General features: G+C 38.4%; 1 protein-coding gene across 1 annotated transcript in view; it reads right to left on the reverse strand.

Moving 5' to 3' along the window:
* The window catches only part of szt2 (SZT2 subunit of KICSTOR complex), a 167,784-nt gene that overhangs the window by 99,838 nt on the left and 47,384 nt on the right, over window positions 1-20,562 (reverse strand). Inside the window, 11 exon segments of the mRNA XM_017304280.1 lie at window positions 13-253; window positions 1,632-1,919; window positions 2,707-2,785; window positions 4,014-4,106; window positions 8,649-8,802; window positions 10,202-10,448; window positions 14,075-14,202; window positions 16,315-16,522; window positions 16,653-16,976; window positions 17,091-17,229; window positions 20,341-20,420. Coding sequence (XP_017159769.1) covers window positions 13-253; window positions 1,632-1,919; window positions 2,707-2,785; window positions 4,014-4,106; window positions 8,649-8,802; window positions 10,202-10,448; window positions 14,075-14,202; window positions 16,315-16,522; window positions 16,653-16,976; window positions 17,091-17,229; window positions 20,341-20,420 — 1,981 coding nt within the window.

Here is a 20,562-nt window from a genome sequence, read left to right on the forward strand (position 1 = left end):
ACACACACACACACACACAATAGAAAGAAAGTAGCTCTAAAAAAATATGACAGCTTTCATGGGTAATAAATGTTTCCTAGCTCTTGAAAAATCCAGGCTTTGCTCTCTTCCACTGACCTGTTATGATGGTAATCAGCCATAAATTCAATTTCCAGGGGCAGAGTCAGCACAAACACATCCAGAGTTACTGAAAGCTCAGTCAGATCAACAGACTGTAATGTCTCCACGTTATCCAGACAGGAGATCATTTCACCTGAAAGCACAGCATTCAAGTTGAGAAGTGTAAGAAAAGCAGCAACATTTTAAACTTCCCAGCTGAGTACTATCATCTTAAAAAACTGAAATACCGACAGTCAGGTCTGGGTTAAATATACTGAACAAAAATATAAATGCCCCATGTCAAATATTGTTGCCATGTGTAGTTAACTGTAAATGAGCATTTGCTGACATTTTATTGTACAAAAGTAATATTTCTCTTGATTTGTGTATAATTTTTAACCCAACTTGCTGTCAGTGACCATTACTCAGTGAGTTCTACTCGGAGCATGGTGGGGCATGTCCAGTGGATGATCAAACAAAATGAGCAACAGCTGGACAATCATTGGACTGTGGAGAATAAAAGGAGATCCCAAAATGTCACATTTTGCCACAAGTTATAATGCCTCAGATGTTTGTGCATCTGAGGCACAAACATCAGCTCCCATGCCAATGGGAGCGTGCCATTGGCATGTTGGTTGCAGGGATTTCCACCAGAGCAGTAGCCGCACGGCTCAATCTCCCAACAGACTGGCACTACTACAAATCAACCTCATCCTTGTCAGCCATGTGTGACCACTCCAGCACAAGATCACCACATCCGGCTCGTCCATCTGCGGGATCGGCTAAGGCCAGTGACACACGCAGCTGATGACACTATCGGTCTGCACAACAGACGCATCCCACCTCAGACTGTCTGTAACCGCCTACGAGAAGCCAACTTGGTCAAAAATCTAATTCCTCCACCTGACCCCTATCGTGTTCAAAGGACTGTCAATCCGCTACAAATGGCCACACCACGATGTTATCAAAGTCGATATGAAGATCAATAATTACTGAAAATATTTTTAGTTACTCTATATATTGCGTAACCCAAATGTTCATAAAACTCTTATATTTGACATGGGCTGTTTATATTGTTATTCCGTTTATAAAAAAACTATGACTCTAAAAGCTTCAACCACATAATGTCCTGGTAGAAAAAAAAGTAAATAGTCTAAAACAATAGACTTATATTTCAACAGACTTAACAACAGACAATAAAAGTTTTTTCTTTCCTGTGATAAAAACCCCCAACCTTGACAGTACTAAAATTAGAAGCTGAGTGTGTTGTAAATATAAGTTCACCCTATATTCAATGAACATGCAATACTGCTCTTATTGAGGTGGACAACATTTTTTATTTAATTTTGCTAAAGTTAATAACTGTAATATGTTCGTGTCTTGTTACATATTCACCTAATAAGAAATAATTCTAATAGTAATAATGCAAAAAAGTTGGTGTATTCTCTTACTCTCATTTTTGTCTTTTAAAAACTTAAGTCTAATCACTCATTTCCCATATCAATAGACTGTGATAGCAGATCTATGCTCACCAAGGCATGTGGGAAGAGTCTGAATAGGCATAGAACCATGGCTGCTGTTCATGTTGACAGAACAAGTGAAGTGAAGAAACAGTGGTGGCATGTCCAGCTGCGGCCCCTCGGCCTCTAGGAGAGACTCTCCATCCAGGATGCTGAAGGAGTCTTGGTCCTGGTTGACAGTATTGGAGTCGGATTGGGAGCATTCTTCACCCTCTTCCTGTGAGCTGGTGCCTACATGGTCCTCATACTCAACCACCAGGTCTGTGTCACTCTCCATCAGACAACAACCCGACACATTCTCTGGAGCAAAAGAATATTCAGATAGTACTCTGGAAAAGTAACAGTTTCTTCCACAGCATTTGATGTTCCTTGATCAATGTTTAAGATCAAGAAAGAAATGTTAGCATTAGATGAAGATGACCAGAGTAAATACAAAATGAAGTTTTGAAAACCAACCTGAATCCCTGTTAAATCATGAATGAACATATGCTTATGAAGGTAGAGTTTAATTTGACAAATCATGTCAACGTCTAATTACTGCCATCCCCATGGAATCAAGAACAGCTAAATAGAACCTGCCTGTCTGCATGAAAAAGGCTCAAATATTTTTAAAAGCAACAATGAAATGTCCTAACATGAAGGCATTTTAAAAAACTCAAGCAGAACAAAAATGGGATTCAATTGCAAAACCACTACTAATCCAAAAGATCCCAAAGGCAAACTAAAAAAACACTGATGATTTCCTAATCTTTAGGGAGGTATTTTATGCAGTGAATAGATCACAAAGGAAGTTTTAAGAAGGTGTCTGTCCTGTTACATCTGGTAGCAAAGTAGTATTTTACTATGAGAATATATCTCACCAACAGTCAAGCATGGTGGTTGAAGTGTGATGATCTGGGACTGCTTTGCTGCTTTTTAAACTAAACACATCGCCATAATTCCTTGAACTGTGCTTCAGCCCAGGACATTTCATTTGCAATCAGCTAAATCAGGTGTGTATTAAAACAGGGAAACTACTAACGCATGCAGGGCAGTTGTTGTTCCTTCAGGACCAGGGTTAGAAAGAACTGTCCTAAGGAATGCTCACCATCTTCACTTGTAGGCTCTGTCTCTGAAACTAGCTCTTCATTAAGTCTTCTTTCAGTCTCATCATCCTCAGACTCCACCTGGGTATAGAATTCACAATGAAAATGGTCAACTTCTTGGATCCAGTGGAGTCTCAATTGGATTTGTTTATTTTATTTCAAATAAAACTGCTAATAAATATTGGTTTTACTCATCTACCTAAACTCTATTCATAATATCTAACACAGTTGAAACCAGATATTTGTGATGGCCTGACATCAGGCCTGTGATGACCAACTGAAAGTGGCTTCAGTTGTCCTTTAGCCAGTTTAGAAGGAGATTGACTGTATGCTTAGGGTTATGGTCCATTTGGAAGACCAATCTGTAGCCAATGGTGCTGTGACTCCCATACTTCACAGTAAGGATGGTAACAACCATCCCTGTTTTTCCTCCAAATGTATCAATTGTCATTATGGCCAAACGGTTCAACTATAGTTTCATCAGAGCACAGGACATGTTTGTTCCTGTGTGCATTTGCAAACTGCAATTTGGTTTTTTATGTTTCTTTTGAAGAAAATATTTTTTCCTCACCCATGTCTGAACAGGACTGTTTCACTGAGTAACTACACTGCCTTACCAGCTTCAGCTAACATCTACACTCGGCTTCTGGCTTTTGTTATGGGCTCAATCTACACAGATTGGACTGAGAGGTATGACGGTTGGAAATTCCCATCATATCTAAAATTGTTTGAACATATGAATGCAGGACCTTCAGGCATTGGTAAATTGTTCCCAAGGATGAACCAGACTTAAGCAGCTGCACAATTCTCTTCCTGATATCTTGGTTCATTTCTTTTCGTGTCAAAGAAGAAAGTAGTGGACTTTAGTGTTGCTTTAAAATACAGGCCTGACTACAATTAATTCAAATGTGCCAGTTAACCTATCAGAAGATCGTGGAAGGAAACTGGAAAGGTTTGATCCAAGTCATATATTTTAAGACGGTTATCCCTGATATTGACCAAATGTATATAAACTTTTGAATCCAAAGAAATAATACAAATAAATCTCTAAAAACGGCTCTCGCCAAGATATCTGGTATTTAGCTAATATAATTTTAAAATCATTAATAAAATAATAACTTTAGTCATTCTAATTAAGCTAAAGCAAAACTCATTTGGTCTGATTTAACTTCAGGCAGTAAGAAAAAAATATGGACGCATCATTTTATTAGATGTATGTAAATATCTGGTTTCAACAGTATGTTTAGTTTCTTGTTTCACTGTTTACAAGACTACATTTTTCAATGATGACATGAAAAAGAAAACTTACCTCTTTCTTGGATGATGGAGGAAAATAGAAGTAGTAGTATGGGTTTGATGGTACACTTTTAAAATACTGCGACAGGATCATCAGGAACTTGTCCTGTTAAAAAGATTATCTTTAAATCTGGATGACATTTGATTCTTCCTTACACATTGCAAAACTTAAGGTACAGTACAGTGTCTGTAAAAGTACACCACCATTTCTACTGCTTTTACAAATCAGTCATAATTAACAAAATTAGACTATTTGACAAAGAAACCCCTACAATTTCAAAGTGAAAACTGATTTCTTCAAAATTATGACAATTTAAAAATTGAAATTTAATTTTGAATAAGTGAGACACTCAGGTGATGTCCATCCCAGACATGGTGAGACTATAGCACTAGCTCTGCTGGCTGGGCCTCTGTTGATTAAGGTCAGTCACATTAAATGGGCTGAATATTTATGCACTCTCTTGTTTTATCTCGCATATTTTTGATTTAATTATGTTTTTTCCCCAAAATTGCTTGGTTGACATAAAGCTTTTGACTTGGAGGTATCTAAAGAATTCATTTTTATTTAGGTGAAATTTATTTTGAAATTCTTGGAAGCTCATTGGAACTGAGTCAAGTAGATAAAGATCTTAATTATGACAAATGACTCGTTTTATCAGCTAACATAACTCATAAGAGCGTCATCCTGAAGATCCCTCAGCAGCAGGAAAACCCAGAAAAAAACAAAACAAGAAAATGTTCTGTGCTCCTCATCAGAGATGATACTGCATTGTAACTAGTGCTGTCAATCAATTCAAAGATTTTATCAAATGAATCCCTCTCTGACGCTGTACCTAGCTTTCTAAGCTTGAAATATAAATATTTATGCAGTTGTACAAGCCCCTCCTGCTGCACTCCAACTAATTAAAATGCAAGCAATTGTTTGATTTCTTTTTTTCTTTTCTAGCATAAAGCAGGTAATGTAGACGGACAGTACTCAGTGGCAACTGTAGGAAACTTACTCCATTACACATGCATACAATTAGTAGTAAAATTGTTCAGGATACAACTGACAGGATATGTTTTACTTTCTAGTTCTTGTGAGCCCCATCCCTTTCTGATGGGTGGCTACATGGGCAGTTGCTCATATAGCTCATATGAAAAACCGCCACTGTAAGAACATTTAAAAAAAACATTTTCTTGTCTCAAATCAAAAATGTCTGAAGATTCTCAGTTTTCCAGGCTTATTCATTGTCAAATGAATATTACACTCATTTTGTTTTAAACGCTAATTGAGAAATGTCGCTCTTCACTCATTCCCTACAGAACTTGTGTGATGAGGCAACAGCCACTTGTCCTCATGTAGCCGAGCGACCGGCATCATTTGTGCATGTGAAATTTCAAGCCGGTACAGAGAGATGTACACCAGTGGGCTACAGACGCAACACAAGAATGTTGAAAGTTGTGTTGCTGTCATTCTCTGTCACTCAGCAGTCCATGTGTGTCGAGTTCATAACACGGTGCTGTGACCTAGGCAACGGTCAGCTGGAGAGAGCTTTTTGGTCAACCTGGGTAGTTTGTGTAGTCTGCATTATGTGATATTACCGGGTTTTATCAGGGGTTGTCATGTTAACACTGACAGCCCCTAATTGTAACTTGACAAATCAAACGCTTGTGACAGCCGTCAGAAGCCTTAAATCAGCAGAACAGCAAATTTGCAACTTCTTCAAGAACATGTGCTTGTGGCAATGAGTAGTTATTATTACGCTTTCAAATATCCCTGGCTGTGATGTACAGCAGCAAATGAGTAAATTTGCAGTGATGTTTTTCACTTGTACCTGTACGAACGGACAATGAGCAAATCAACACTGGCTTTGACTAACAGAGCTGTGATGATCCCAAATCTGCCAACAAACTGTCATTTGTTGGCAGATTTTTCCAACAAATGGCAGTTGGAACAATCAGGATTATATAGATTTGGTTGTTGCTATTCCATTCGAGCTCTTTGTACAGGCTTAAGATAATCCAAAATACTAGCAAGTCTGGGCTGATTCCACAGAGCTGTTACAGAAAAGAATGGACATTTTTTAAAAATCTGATAGTACCATCAGAACCACAAAATCACAGCTATAGTGTAGAAAATAAGTTTTCCCACCTTCAAAGAATGGAGAGGTTTTTAATTTTCATCATAGGTACACTTCAACTATATATAACTATAAGAAAAAAACTACTTTAAAAAAAAATCAGAAAAGTACATTGTATGACATTTAAATGATTCATTTGCATTTCATTGAATTAAATAATTGTTTTATTATTTAATTCAATGATTAAAGAAGCTAGAATTCTGCCTATCAAAGATCTGTTAGTTTATCTTATGAAAGCCTTTATATTCTCCATTCATTACCTGGATTACTTGCACTTACTTTGAACTCATTACTCCAGGGGTGTCCAAAGTCGATCCTGGAGGGCCGGCATCCTGCATGTTTTATTCTCTCCCTAGTGGCAGCAACAACCTCCTCAGCAAGTCAATGTTCTCCTCAGGCCTCTAAGGAGCCATCATTTGACCCAGGTGCACTAAACCAGGGAGAGAACTAAAACATGCAGGGTGCCGGCCCTCCAGGACCCACTTTGGACACCCCTGCATTACTTCAACCATTCCACCAAGGGCAAGACTAAAGAGCTGTCTAAAGACAGCAAAGACAGAACTGCAGGCCAAAGGTAGTGATGACCCAATGAAACACCAAGTAGCAAAGAGGCTTTCCAGCCTATTACTTTGCCCAAACGGTCACTACTCTGATTTATTCATTGCTCTATAGTGACATCTGCTGTTGCACTGAAACTGTGACAGTCTTGTCACTTAAATAAATTATGCTTCAAAATATTAGAACAACAGTATGCAATGTCACAAGAAAGTTTTGTGAAACCCACTTAATATTAGGGTCTATTGGACCTACTCAATTATTTAGTTCTTAAAATGATTTGAGCCTAATTAATCCTACTAGTATGTAGGTTGTGGTTGAGCTTTCTTTTATGTCATGGGCTGATTTGACAACAGATTTAGATTTTGATTTAGTCTTTGGCATGTGGTGCTTGTGACTTTCTGAAAAACAAGAATTCTTCGAAATGATCTCTTTCTGGAACTTCTGCTTCTGATCCTGTCAGACAGGAGAGGTTCGTCTTTTGTTGGCTGCATTTTAGGCACTGCTAATCAAAAATATTCTTCTCATATGCTACTGTCTGCTGATGTGCCACCAAACTACCTAAAAACACACACGCGCGCGCGCGCACACACACACACACACACACGCACACACACACGCACACGAGTAACCACGGTTCATTTCACTTTTGTTTAGAAAACCGACATGCAAAACGAAGCAGTGACGAGTCTAATGTAATGTTAGTCATGTGGTTCTCAGCAAGACGACACAAGCATCAAAGTGGGGCTTCATCGGACATACTGTCCATTTTACTCGATTCACACTTTGAAGCCTGGCTGCAGATGTGCTGTCACTAGCTACAGGACAACTAGCAAACAGCTTTGTGAGACCAACTGTTGCCACAATTATAAGAAAAGGGAAGAAACACAAAATGATTCTCAAGCTCCTTCAGTCTGGGGCTCCAAGCAAGATCTCGTGAAGATTAACTTACGTGCTAAGAAACAACTTTAAAAGTTGTTGGTTGATGGGATGCCACAGTGACATAATAAAGCATGCAACCCATACATGGATCTAAAACACATTCCTGAAAAGTTAAAGCTCTAATAATTACAAAAGGCAGATCAACATGATGCAGATTAAAAATTACATTTCATGCAAGTTCATGAAGTAATGTAAGTAGTTCTGTAAAGACATAAATATAAATGCTCTTGGTAAAATAGTGTATTTTCATATGGTCTTTGTGACTGAACATCAAACATTAATAATAATATGTATCATAGCCTCTGCTTCAGAAGGTCATTCTGTTTAAACAGTAATTATAATGCTGTGTTGTCATTTTGATACATCAGACTTTGAACTTAATTTCTGAAAAACATTTTAACTTCCTGCCAAGCTTTTGTTTTCACCATTACCAGTTCATTTATATAAATTATAACTACATTTAAGCCTTGCTGAACTAACAATTCACAATCTCAAGGATGCTGTGTACTGTGGATTATTCACAATATAGAAGAGGAAATGGCTCTGTAAAATGAGATTAAACATAGTATCTGGAGATTTCAAGGATGACAAGTAAGGCTATCATTTTCTATTCAAAATAATAAGGTTTCAGTGAAAACATGTCAATAAGTTATCATTACCATACTTCTTTTTTGAATTTCTAATCATGACAGCTCTATGGAGGGATTTTACTCCAAATGTGTAATTACTTGCACTCAAAACTTCTGCTCTCTTTCAAATATTCTCTGTGCTCTCAAATCTTTGTGTTCATGCTCAGATTTTCTCCTCCCACGCAAAACTTCTCTCTGCACGGACTAACTCTCCACTCGCAAACCTCTCTGCAAGTTTTACTGCCAGAAGTTATGTCAGAAAAATCCCCCATATAGCTTTATTTCAGATGCACAAAAATAACTAAAACCCAAGGACATAAAATTTTTTTTAAAAAGTTCTGACTGAAAGAAAGTCTAATTAAAAAATATCAATCAGTTGTCTTAAATTTTAATATATACCTGAATGATTTTGTGCAAATCTGGGTATACTTCACAATCGGGTTGTGTTCGTAGCAGGGTCAGAGGGAATGCCGGTATTTTGGACTCATCCAGGATCCACTGAGAAGCCTTCCCTTTAGATTCAGCTTCACAACTATCCTCCATTTCAGGCCTACTGATGATAAAAGAGTATAGAAATCAATATTTTATTATAGTAGCATAACCTCGCATTGAATATAGCATTGAGTTAAGGAAAAATCCCATGTTAGGAAATCCTTCAAACCTAACCCTAACCCCAATTAAGCCTGCTTCTCTTATTTTCACCCACAGTTCCTATAAAAAAATGCAACAAAGGTATTTTTCTAGTTTGTTTGACTTATGTAGTATGTAGTAACTTTTGATTACCAAGTCCCAAAGTCTTGGATCCCTGGGGTGTATTTATGACATGGCAAAGAGGGCAGAAGAAAAGTTTATACATCTACTACGTTCAGTGACCAAAATGGTGAGGGACTTCATCTCCAAGACTCGCTGTAAAAAACATCAGCCAATAGAGAGTTTTAGGGTCCATGAGACACGATCTTACTTCAGTCAAATGAAATCCTCCAAGATGTCTTTTCTGTAAATTAGATAATAAATTGGTGGAAGAGCAACACATGGTCACTTTTAATTGAGGTGGAGACTTTATGACATTGTTGGCCTGCTTCTGTTCAAAGGTCCTGGGAACCTTGGAATAGTTTACAGCGTCATAAATGAACTCTTTTGAAATGTTGGGAGCTTTCAATACACAGTGTGATGAAGCAAGAGGTGGAAGAAGAGCCAAGGCACAGACAGCTGCCCCAATAAGGTGTTTTAAAAGGTTTGAGGATAAAAGAAACATACAAGTTGCTTGGACATAAAGGACATGGAGCAAAATGGAGCTCCATAAATGTCTTCGCTCTCAGACTGCAGGTTTACTGGTGGATCCTAGAAAATGTGAAAAAGTTTCTAGCGAAAAGTTTCTGGGCCTGTGTCAGCATAACTACAGAAATAGCTCGGGATCACCTAAGCCAGTCTAACTTAAAAAACTTTTCAAAAGAGAAGTTTTAAGTCTAGTCTTAAAAGTAGACAGGGTGTCTAACTCAGACTAAAACTGGAAGCTGATTGCACTGGAGAAGTGTCTGGTAACTTACAAATCTGGCTCTCATTCTAATGTTTGGAATTCTAGAAACCAGCAGTAAGCCTGCAGTCTGAGAGTCAAGTGCTCTGTTAGGAATATATCAGTCCTCCAGCAAAAAAAATTAAGTTTGCAAATTATGAGGTGTTTGTGTTAATCAGCCACTTTTGTTTTGGTTCTGTGCACTTATACAGACAGATCAACTTCAATCTAATTTTTCTTGTATTACTTTTGTAAATCTGAGCTAAATTAAACCTTTGAGTTTCTTATTAGATTGAACATAGCTGACAGTTTACAATCCACACACGCTAGTTTTTGTTCTTTTAATATGTAACAAGAAAGATAATGTTTAAAATGTTAGTGACGTCTCAAAAACATTTGTCATTTATTTTCTTTATAATTTCATACTGGTTGAACTCACCTGCATGTTTCTGCTCGCTCCTCCTGAACCTCTCCAACACAAAAGGTGGCAGGTCTTCTTAAAAGTTTTAGACCTCCTCCCAGTCTCTGGGCTTTGCCACTCTCCCTAAAAACCCGCATGTGACCACAGAGAGTTTTTAGGAAAGCTGTGACGTCGATCTCCTGCAGCGACTCTTCACAGTAATCCATTGCCATGAGGATGTCCTGGGAGCTTATGCTGTAGGATTGTTGCAGGCTACGGAACACACCTGAGACACAAAGGCATCAAGCTATGATGACGTGGTAGATGTCATGGGAATACACTCCAATTATATATAGTCTGCTATATATTTGGACAAATTTTTTGAGTATGACAAACTGCAGCAGCTATGTACACATGTAAGATTATTGCTTTATTATTCTGATTGTATTGCCTTTTTGTGCCATTCTGGATCTATCAATACCTAATGGAAATAGAAAAACTCCCACAGGCAGTACTTTGGAGATTTGCTTAATCGACCATAAGCACCAGACGTTATTTGATCAACTGAGAAGGTAATAAATAAATGTACGTTCCTCAGAATGTATTCAGGGTGAAAAGGTTCAGGAAAACAGTCTGGTGCCCAACCTAGAGCTGAGCAGCTAAGCATTTAAAGCAGGGATCCTCAAATCCAGGCCTCAAGAGTCGGTGTCGTGGAACTCTTAGATGCGTCTCTAGTTCAACAGACCTCAATTAAATATTTAGAAGGTAATTGCAACATCCCATGCCCGTCTATGTAGTGTGCACTCAGACAAAGTGAGCAAAGGCGTTTGAGTGTTCAGGTTACAAGCGTTCAAAAATTTGAGAATTGGGACAGAACGCCCTTGTGTCATAACTTCGACATCCAAAATGGTGGGGCTGGTTTTTGTTTAGGCATTTGTGCTGCTAAAAAGTACAACTACAACAAAAAATTGATTTTAAATGTACAAAAAGATATTTCAGCTTTCCAAAGTCATTGCTGGAGATATTTGGCTGTTCATACGCATTTTGTTCTGACGTGTTGAATACATAGCAAAATTTGATGTATTCAAACATTTAGTACTTTACATTTGAAAAGTGATTTTTTTTTGTTTTTTTTGCTACAGACACAGTTTGTGAACATTGCCATATTTCCAAGATGGCAACTTTTTATTGTACGATGATGTCAAAAAATACACATTAAAATTTACCAACGTTCAATTTAACAGACTTAAATGAAATTCCGTCTGCAATTCAGCTAATTAAATATATGATTACATACTAACGTTTATGCAGCTAAAAGTTAGTTTGGTATAAAGTGGAGCTAATGTTCTAAAGATCAAGTTAAAGACAAGCATATGGCACACATAAAATAGAAAAAAAGGCCCATTGTGAAAAAGAAAGACTAATGGAACTAAAATGTGCTTCTTAAAAGAACCTTAGAAAGGTTTTATAGAACACGTGACAAGAAATCTCTGATCTCTGATGTCAATTTTCTTCTTCTTCACCCTGAGAAGAAAACATCTGTCTGTATTTGTTTAAAAATCATGAAAATAACTAAATCTCTTTTGATTCCACACCCACAAAAAATGTAAGAAATTTCGTGACGTATGACGTTTTCCCTACGACTTTCTGCAAAAGAAATTTAAAATAAATATCAATTCTTGTGTGTTTTGTGACTGATATTTTGAGAAAACATACCTTTTTTCAATTGCACTGTTAATATTTTTAGAAAGATTTTCATAACTGAATTTTGTACAAGAAATTATTCAATTTTTAACTTAAAAATGTAATAAAATTTGGTCTTCTAAGAGGTGACGAAGAGCTAAAATTATATTAATTCAATTCTCTAGCTACATTTTTATTCACAATGCTGCTTTCTTCAAGAAAATTACCTCCATTTAAAGCATAATTTTTAAATTTTACTTAGGAAAGTGCTTATTAAACATTGCAATATTACAAAAGCCCCACATTTATACCAACATATTAATTGTATAATTAACATTGCATATTGTATCTTAAGAAGTTCTTATTCTTTTTATTATTCTATTCCACCAGAAATTGCAAATCTGGGGCCCTAACATGTGCATTAATTTTAGGGCACATTTTAGAGGGGTGACTATTTTGGGTCAGAGAGCAAATTTTGGCCATTTTTTAAGTTTACACACCTCAAACTTTAGCGAACTCCTCCTAGGGATTCTGAGCTATTGGCTTTATATTTGGTCAATACAAAGGCAATAGGGGCATTAAAAATAATCAAAGTGGTGAGTTTTGAGCATTTTTAAGTGCTGCGGCCAGACGCTGAACTTGGCATACATGCCAAAGCAAAACAAAACACTAACTTTCACATACAATGGCCAAGTTGCACCAAACTTGGTATGAGTGATCCAGCTGGGATGCCCAACAATCATATCATATGTCATATGCTGACATCATCTAAGCCCCGGCCCCTCAGAACTAGAAGTCACCTTTTTTCTTGGAAAGCTCCATCTCCAGACCCCCTTGAGCAAATCAAGAAGATTTTGTGTCAGGAGACGGATGACAAATTGGTCTGACTTGCTTTAAAGTCCAAAGAGTTTTCGGTGGAAAACAAAGTTAGAGGTGACGGCGTTGACAAACATTTAGTGCCAAATTACACATATTTCAGCTGAGCTCCATCAAACTCATTATGATCAATCAAATTGCAGTCCAATACTTGACTGCATTCAAATATTGGATGCAGTCCAAATTTGCTAGTAAAAGGTTTCTAGCGCCTCCTAGAAATGTTATTTTAAAAATCAGCTCCAAGCCATGCTTTAACAATCATACAATTTGGTACATTTGACAGGGCTTACAAAAGTTCCAAAGCCAACAGGAAGTCAGCTATTTTCGTTCAAAACCACCATTTTGTCTTTTTTAAATACACTGTATCTGAGTAAACTCCTACAGCTTTTCACATACCGACTTCAGAATCACTCAGCAGAGTTTTGAGGTATTGAAGGTCAACAGTTAGCAAAATTGTTTTCCTACATAAAATAATGTGGGCGTGGTCAAACCTAAAGTCTGAGCGTTCGCCATAAGACATCAAAGTGGAATAACTTCCACACATAAGCGTCCAACTGTCTGAAACGTTATGTCTGTCATAATCAACAAGCACTCATCACATTCACTTAGTCAACTGGTGAAAACACCTTGGCCCCACACCCTATGAAAAGAAAGTCACCTGTTTTTCTGCTGGTCGTCTTTCTGTTACAATTCTTAACTGTTTGAACATGAGACTAAATCCTTCTGGCCGATGGCTAGAGCATGTCGTGGCTAAATGGCAAATTCCATTCCAGGGTTTCCAGTGCTACAGCTACGGTCACAGGTAGGCCAGAGCGGAGCTGAGCTGCAAGGGCCAAAAGTGCTGCTTGCAGGTTTCTTCTTGCATTTGTAAAATTTTCTGTTTTACTTTCCTCACAGTTAGTTTGTGACTATTCATCTTTATTTCTTATTTTGTCGTATTTATTTCTTCTTTTATCAAACATTCTTGTTACTGATGTGCACCTTTTCTTTGAATTTTAAATAAAGACAAAAACACTGCCATAATTCTGCCTGAATTGTGCGTAATACACTTTGACAAAGTCCGCTGGATGCAGGCTTAGCAGAAGTGCAGATATAGGATCCAAAAGGGGTAGGGCAAAGGCCGGATATGGAGATTTGGGACGCATCATGTACCTAAACCCTTCAACATGAACATACATTTGAAGGACACAAGGGTGGAAGTGCAAGTGTTGGGACCAGGCCAATTTCGCCAGAGTCCTGCTAATGACCTGATTATTTGACACAGGAGTGTTGAAACAGAAACACATCTAAAACCTGCAGGACACAGGCCCTTGTGATCTGGAGTTGAGGATTCCTAATTTAAAGTCAAGTCACCTTTAACATAACTCTGGTGGTAATGTTCTTGGAGCAGGCTGCAGTAATTAGCAAGCTCTTTATGTTTGTAAGGCTGAGACAGGAGGTCTGTCCAGGGGGATGGACTGTTGCGGTCTTGAGATAATGACCTGCAAAAGGAGAAAAACAAAAAGCTTTAAGGGTAGAACCAAGAAAACAGTCACCCAACATTGCATGGAAAAAACATTACAACAGAAAAAAAAGCCTGCAAGGGAAAGACTACCATCTACAAAGTGCACTTGAATTCCTTCATCTGGAATTCCTCTTTCTGAATGAATTGTGGAGTGGGTAGACATGTTGCTGATATGTCATTGTCAGATAAGACAAATCAGAACAGGCACTGAGGTGGTTAAAAAGCTTGGGGTCTTTCCACCCCAAGGTCTTTCCACCTTTTCCACCCCAAGGACCTTTTCCACCCCAAGGTCCACCCCGAAAGACCTTCGGGTCTTTCAACCCCAAAGTGGAAAGACCTTGCGGTGGATGAGATCCGCCCAGAGTTCTTTAAGGTTCTGGGACCAGGAACTTTAAGGAATATTGTAGGGCTGTGTTGGTTGACACAGCTCTGCAATATTGCATGGACATCGGGGGCAAATCCCCTGAATTGGCAGACCAGGGTGGTGGTCCCTCTATTCAAAAAAGGAAACCATCGTTGGACAGTCTGTCGGATAGGCAAACCTTGGATTCAGCAAGAGCAGTGTGGTTTTTGCCCTGGCCGTGAAACACTGGACCAGCTTTACACCCTGGAGGGTTCTGGAGGGTTTGTGGGAGTTTGTCCAACCAGTTCACATGTGTTTTGCGTACTTGGAGAAGGAGTTCAACCGTGTCCCTCAGAGAGTCCTGTAGGGGGTGCTCTGAGAGTATGGGGTACCGGGCCCTTTGATATGGGCTACTAGGTCCCTGTGTGACCAGTGTCAGAGTCTGGTCCGCATTGCCAGCAGTGAATTGGGCTCGTTTCTGGTGTGAGTTGGACTCCGTAAAGACTGCCCTTTTTTCTCAGATTCTGTTTATTACTTTCATGGAAAATAATTCTAGGCGCAGCCTAGGTGTTGAGGGGGATCGGTTTAGGTTCAGACGCATCTCTGCTTTTTGCAGACGATGTGGTCCTACTTAATTTATCACATCGTGTCTACAGCTTTCTGTGGAGCGGTTCGTAGCAGAGTGTGAAGCATCCAGAATTAGTGCCTCCAAAGCCAAAGCCATTGTCTTGAGCCAGAAAAGGGTAGAGTGCCTTCTCCGAGTCAGGGAGGATGTCCTGCCCCAAGTGGACTTCCTCCCTGTGGAGTAGTTTAAATATCTCAAGATCTTGTTCACAAATGAGGAAAAATGGAGTGGGATATTGACAGGTGGTTTGGCGCATCGTCTGCAGTGAAGCGGGCGCTGTACCGGTCTGTCATGGTGAAGAGAGAGAGCCGAGTCAAAAAACAAAGAATTTACCGGTCGCTCAACGCTCCTACTCTCATCTATGCACATGAGCTTTGGGTTATGACTGAAAGAACGAGATCACGGATACAAGTGGCCAAAATGAGATTTCTCCGTAGGGTGTCTGGGTTCTCCCTTAGAGATAGGGTGAGAAGCTCGGTCATCTGGGAGGAACTCAGGGTGGAGCTGCTGCTCCTTCACGTCAAGAGGAGCCAGTTGAGGTGGCTAGGGTATCTGGTTAGGACGGCTTCTTGTTGAGGTGTTCCATGCACATTCCTCTGGGTATTCTCCCAGAGGAAGACCCAGGACACACTGGAGGCACTAAATTTCTCAGCTGGCCTAGAAATGCATAGGGATTCCCCCGGAGGAGCTGGCCCAAGTTGCTGGGAAGAGGGAAGTCTGGGCCTCCTTACTTGGACTGCTACCCCCAGACCCGACTCCAGATAAGCAAAAAAAAAAACGGATGAGATCAGCCAACAATCTTTCACTGCTGTTTTGTCCAGTTCTGATTTTCTGGTACGTCCTTTCCATACTTCTGACTCCAGTGGTTAACTGGAGTCAGAAGTATGGAAACCCAAATCCGTTAGTGACTGTGCTTAACTTTAACCAGTAAAAAGTACATCAAAGTTGATTCCAAGCCAGTTTAGCATTACAGATTAAACTACTCTTTACCCAATTAATAGCACTGCAAGTGGTGTGTGAATTTGTAGTATTTATAGTAACTAAATTCATTTCAGATATGAGCTGATTCAGTTTGATCTCTGCTATATGATGAATAGTCCTATAATAAGTAAGTTCCTTACCTGAAAAAGATGTCCTTAGGTTGGCAATTTGAGTTGGGGTGTATTAGTTGCTCTTTCAGGTGTTCCAGTGAGCAGTTGTAGACATAAACTGGACACCTTAAATGACTGCTGTCACTAGTGCTCTGTTGGGAAACCTGCCTGCTGAAACTGATGCGAAAATCCTCCTTCTGTGGTTCAGAAAACTGGACTCCTTCTTTTCCTCCAGGATCTAGAACAGTTTAAGTACTATTATGGTCATGTTCTAGTGTGTTAAGACATTGGTTATTCCTTCAATTTGCTCATTTTGAATTAATCTACAGCAATGTTATCACAACCACTAGCTTGATCAAAATACCAACCTGAGCATGGTGTCCCAGTATCTGTTTCGGATAGTCTACTGTCTAAACTCTCAGATTCCACATGCAGCAAGTCCATAGGCCCAGTGTGGCTCTCAGATGGAGATGTAAGGAGAGACGACTTGCCTGAGAAGTTGCCACAGCTGGAGCTCCTGTGCAGCTTAGAGACCAGGCTGTAGCCAGACTCTGACTTATCAGGGCCACTGGTGGAACCTGACAGGGAGTCAGCCTGAGATTTATTGCTGGGAGTCAAGGTATCATCCTCTTGCATACTGACAGTGCTTCTAGGCTCAGTCTCCAATGTTGATGCCATCAACATAAGAACGTCTGACAAGTAGATATAATATGCAGATTATGCCTCATCCACACATCTAATCCCAAATTTAAAGTGAAAATGTAGGTGTTTTCTGTCTCAATACACAAAAATAAAGTATAATGTACCTGCAAAGGTGGCAGGAAGAAATGTGAGGAGGAGCTGCTGGGAGTTAACGTACTTGGCATAGCACCTCCACTGTGGTACGAATGAGCTTCTTTCTAACAGCAGAGGTTCCTCATCAACAAGGTCTGCATTACTGAAACTCTGAAAATCCATGTTTATTACACTATTGCAAGAGTACATGTTGGTCCTACAGTATTCCATTAAAGACTAGTTACAACAGTAACAAAGTTTCCCTTTACTAATACGTTCACCCAGGGATGAACGTATTAGTAATATAAAATATAAAAAGAAACTACACCCACCCTCTTTGATTCTAGGAATATTATTTTCCTTCTCAAGTCATTCAGATCTACTGCTGTGTTTGGGTTCTCTGTTATACTGACCATTCGATTTTAGACAAACTTCTATGGTACACCATCTAATTTTAAAATAACTTTAATACACAGACTTTATGGTGTGCTGAGGTCCCTAGGACATTGTGGCTCAGTGGGTAGAGTAAATTGCCTTTCAAAAAAATTGTGTTTGAATCCAACTTCCTTCAGGCACATGTTGATGTGGGCAAGGCACTTGACGCAACTTAACCCAATGTCCCTACCAGTCTGTGCTATGTAAAGTCTGTAAATTCACCCAGATCCTGAAGCTGTAAAACAAATGATCACCCCTTCACCGCTGTGCTTTACAGATGGTTTGAGACAATTTACTATGCTCTATTGGGCTTTCTCCTAATGTGCATTACAGTCAAAACATCCATACGTTGGACTTATCTGTCCAAATTACATTGTTCAGAAATGTTGGGTTTCTGAACAATTATGCTGCCATAATTATTTGTCAAAGGCAGTGTTTTTCAACCTTTTTAGGGCCAGTGTCCCCCTATCCATTATCCACCGAATATTATTTTATGATTAATATTATTATCATTATTGTTGCCATCTTGATTTTTATTGTTTCTGTATTTGTCCTTAAAAATCCTTAAAAGAGAAACACATTAATGAATTATTGGTTTCCAAAGAACAAAAAAGCCATGTGAACAGATATCATTTTTAAAGGTTTCTAAGAAAAATGCAATGGGCATTCATTCAACTTATAACTGATAGGCTCATCAACAGCCAATCAGAGTAGAAAAAATTTGTTTTGAGCCATTTTCTGATGTTAGTTGTTAAATATTGCAAAATGGCCAAATGAAAGATGTTCAACATGCCAGTTTAAACTTTGAACTATTTGAAAAAAGACTGAGCTCTGCAACGTTAAAACATGGATAGAACTGTAACCATATCAATCATAACTTGTCTTCTCTTAGGTGTTTCTGTCAGTTTCTGGTGGTGCAGCTCTGTGCTGCCTTCAGGAGAATGGGACATATCAACCATAAAATTTCACCCACATGGCATTTATTGTGCAAACCAGAGCTTTCAGTGGAAAAACAAAAGTTCCAGGTCCTTTTAATGCCAAACAAATATGAGACAGAAACATGGATGATATTTTTCAAAAAATCTGTCTATTTTTACTGGATAGAAATTACAAAGAACAAATCTGGTTCTTAATCAAATCCTAATGAGTCAAATTGAAAGTGTCATGGAGTCATCAGCCTTATGACATTAACACTGACATGAAAAATAATATTGAAGAAATAAATATATCAAATACAATCTAAAAACATAACTAAGTTTGTGTTCTCATCAAACCCATGGCATTTGAATAATATTATATTACCTCTTATCTGAAAATAATGTCTGTTCAAATATTTTAAGACATAAAATATTTGAAAACCAGACACCTATAACCTGACAAGTGGATCACAGCAGGGCCGTTAGCCAGTGTAACGCTGAACTGATGCGGTGAAGCTACCAGTATCAGGAGGGCGGAGCTGCGCCAAGACACCAACAGAAACACTGAAGAGAAGAGCAGCTGCCATTGATACAGTTGCAGCATGTTTTAACGTTACACACTCAGTTTTTAGCAAGTAGATCAAAGTCTAAACTGGTATTGTTGTGCATATGAGGGGCAAAGATTACTTTTGAACAAGGAATTGCAGCGCACCCTTTTGTAAATATTTCTGTCAGTGCCCCCTGCGTCCTCTGAACGCCCCGTTGAGTAACGCTAGTCTTAGCGAAAAAGGTTCTCTGAGATACCTTTCCAATCACGCCATTCTTGCTCAATTGTACTCTATGTGAATTGTCATGGACTTTAAGACTGAACATGCTAACTGAGGCGTGTGGAATCTAAGATAGAAGACATGTATCTTTTTTGCATGTTTTTTACACTTGAAGAATTCATATAGTCGTTGAGACTGGTAGATACCAGAACATTTTTTTGATCAAATCTTGATCTGAAAAACATGAACAAAGGACGCAATTTCTAACATGACAAAACAATCATGGTAAAAATCTCAGGAACTTAAAATATAAGCCTATCCCATTAAACCATTAAATTTCTTCATAAAGATAGCATAACAATTGTTTTGTACTTATTAGGTTTTAAAATAATGAATAAATTATTATACCAAAACCACAGGATATATTACACTATATCACTGAAGAAGTGTATAAAAGAAACTTATTCTGTCCTTAAAGCGTCTACAATTATAAGAATGAGCAGCCTTCAATGAGTCCAGCATCAAAAACTGTCAACTGTTAACTGAATTCTCCTTTGACAGCATCACATTTTCTATTGGTCCTTAAAAATGTATATTACAACTTGTTATTTTTGTGCATTATTCCTCGATAGGAAGTATCTGTGAAAATTGTATATGGTGCAACTGAAAGGCAATGCTGTCAAAGTCAACTACCAATACAGTTTCTCCTGTTTTTGATAGAGTCTGATGTAAATATGTTTTTTTAACATAAGCTTTCAATTGAAAGCGTTATCTCAAGATAAAAATTCTTGAGATAATGAAGTATTCTACAGTCAAATATACCATCTGTCAAATACTTACTTTATGCAACTGAATGCCTCAAAACAAATTATCCTGCAATGACCTAGTCAACACCCAAACCTGAGAAGAGTGCTTTGTGAAATTTTAAAGACTTGTGTATAAATTAAGACATAGAAATATAAGGTAAAACAGAGATCTTTATACACATTACAATTTGGTTCAGTTAATAAATATTGGCAAGGTGTAAAATATCAGGTTTTGCCAAATGCATAGAGTTTTAAAGTTAAAAGAACTTGGCCTTAGTATTCGACAGAATAGAGAAGCTAAAATACCCTCCAGGTAAACCTGACTGAATATGGATATGAATGCATGAGATTACATACCTGTAAAGTGCTTGTAGATCCCAAGACCTCCTTGCTGCCAGCAATGGTGTCTTTTCTCTCTGTAGGTTTAATGAATTCTTCTGAAGCACAAACAGAACAGATACAATTAGATAGATAAGAAGTCTGTGTAATTCATATTGAATCTGATAAAACAGGAAATAACATAATGTTCATTGTTTTCTCAAAGGAAGAGTAAAGTATAACATTTACACATTGACAGAT

Source organism: Poecilia reticulata, linkage group LG4 (assembly GCF_000633615.1).
Source record: "Poecilia reticulata strain Guanapo linkage group LG4, Guppy_female_1.0+MT, whole genome shotgun sequence".
Taxonomy (NCBI): Eukaryota; Metazoa; Chordata; class Actinopteri; order Cyprinodontiformes; family Poeciliidae; genus Poecilia; species Poecilia reticulata.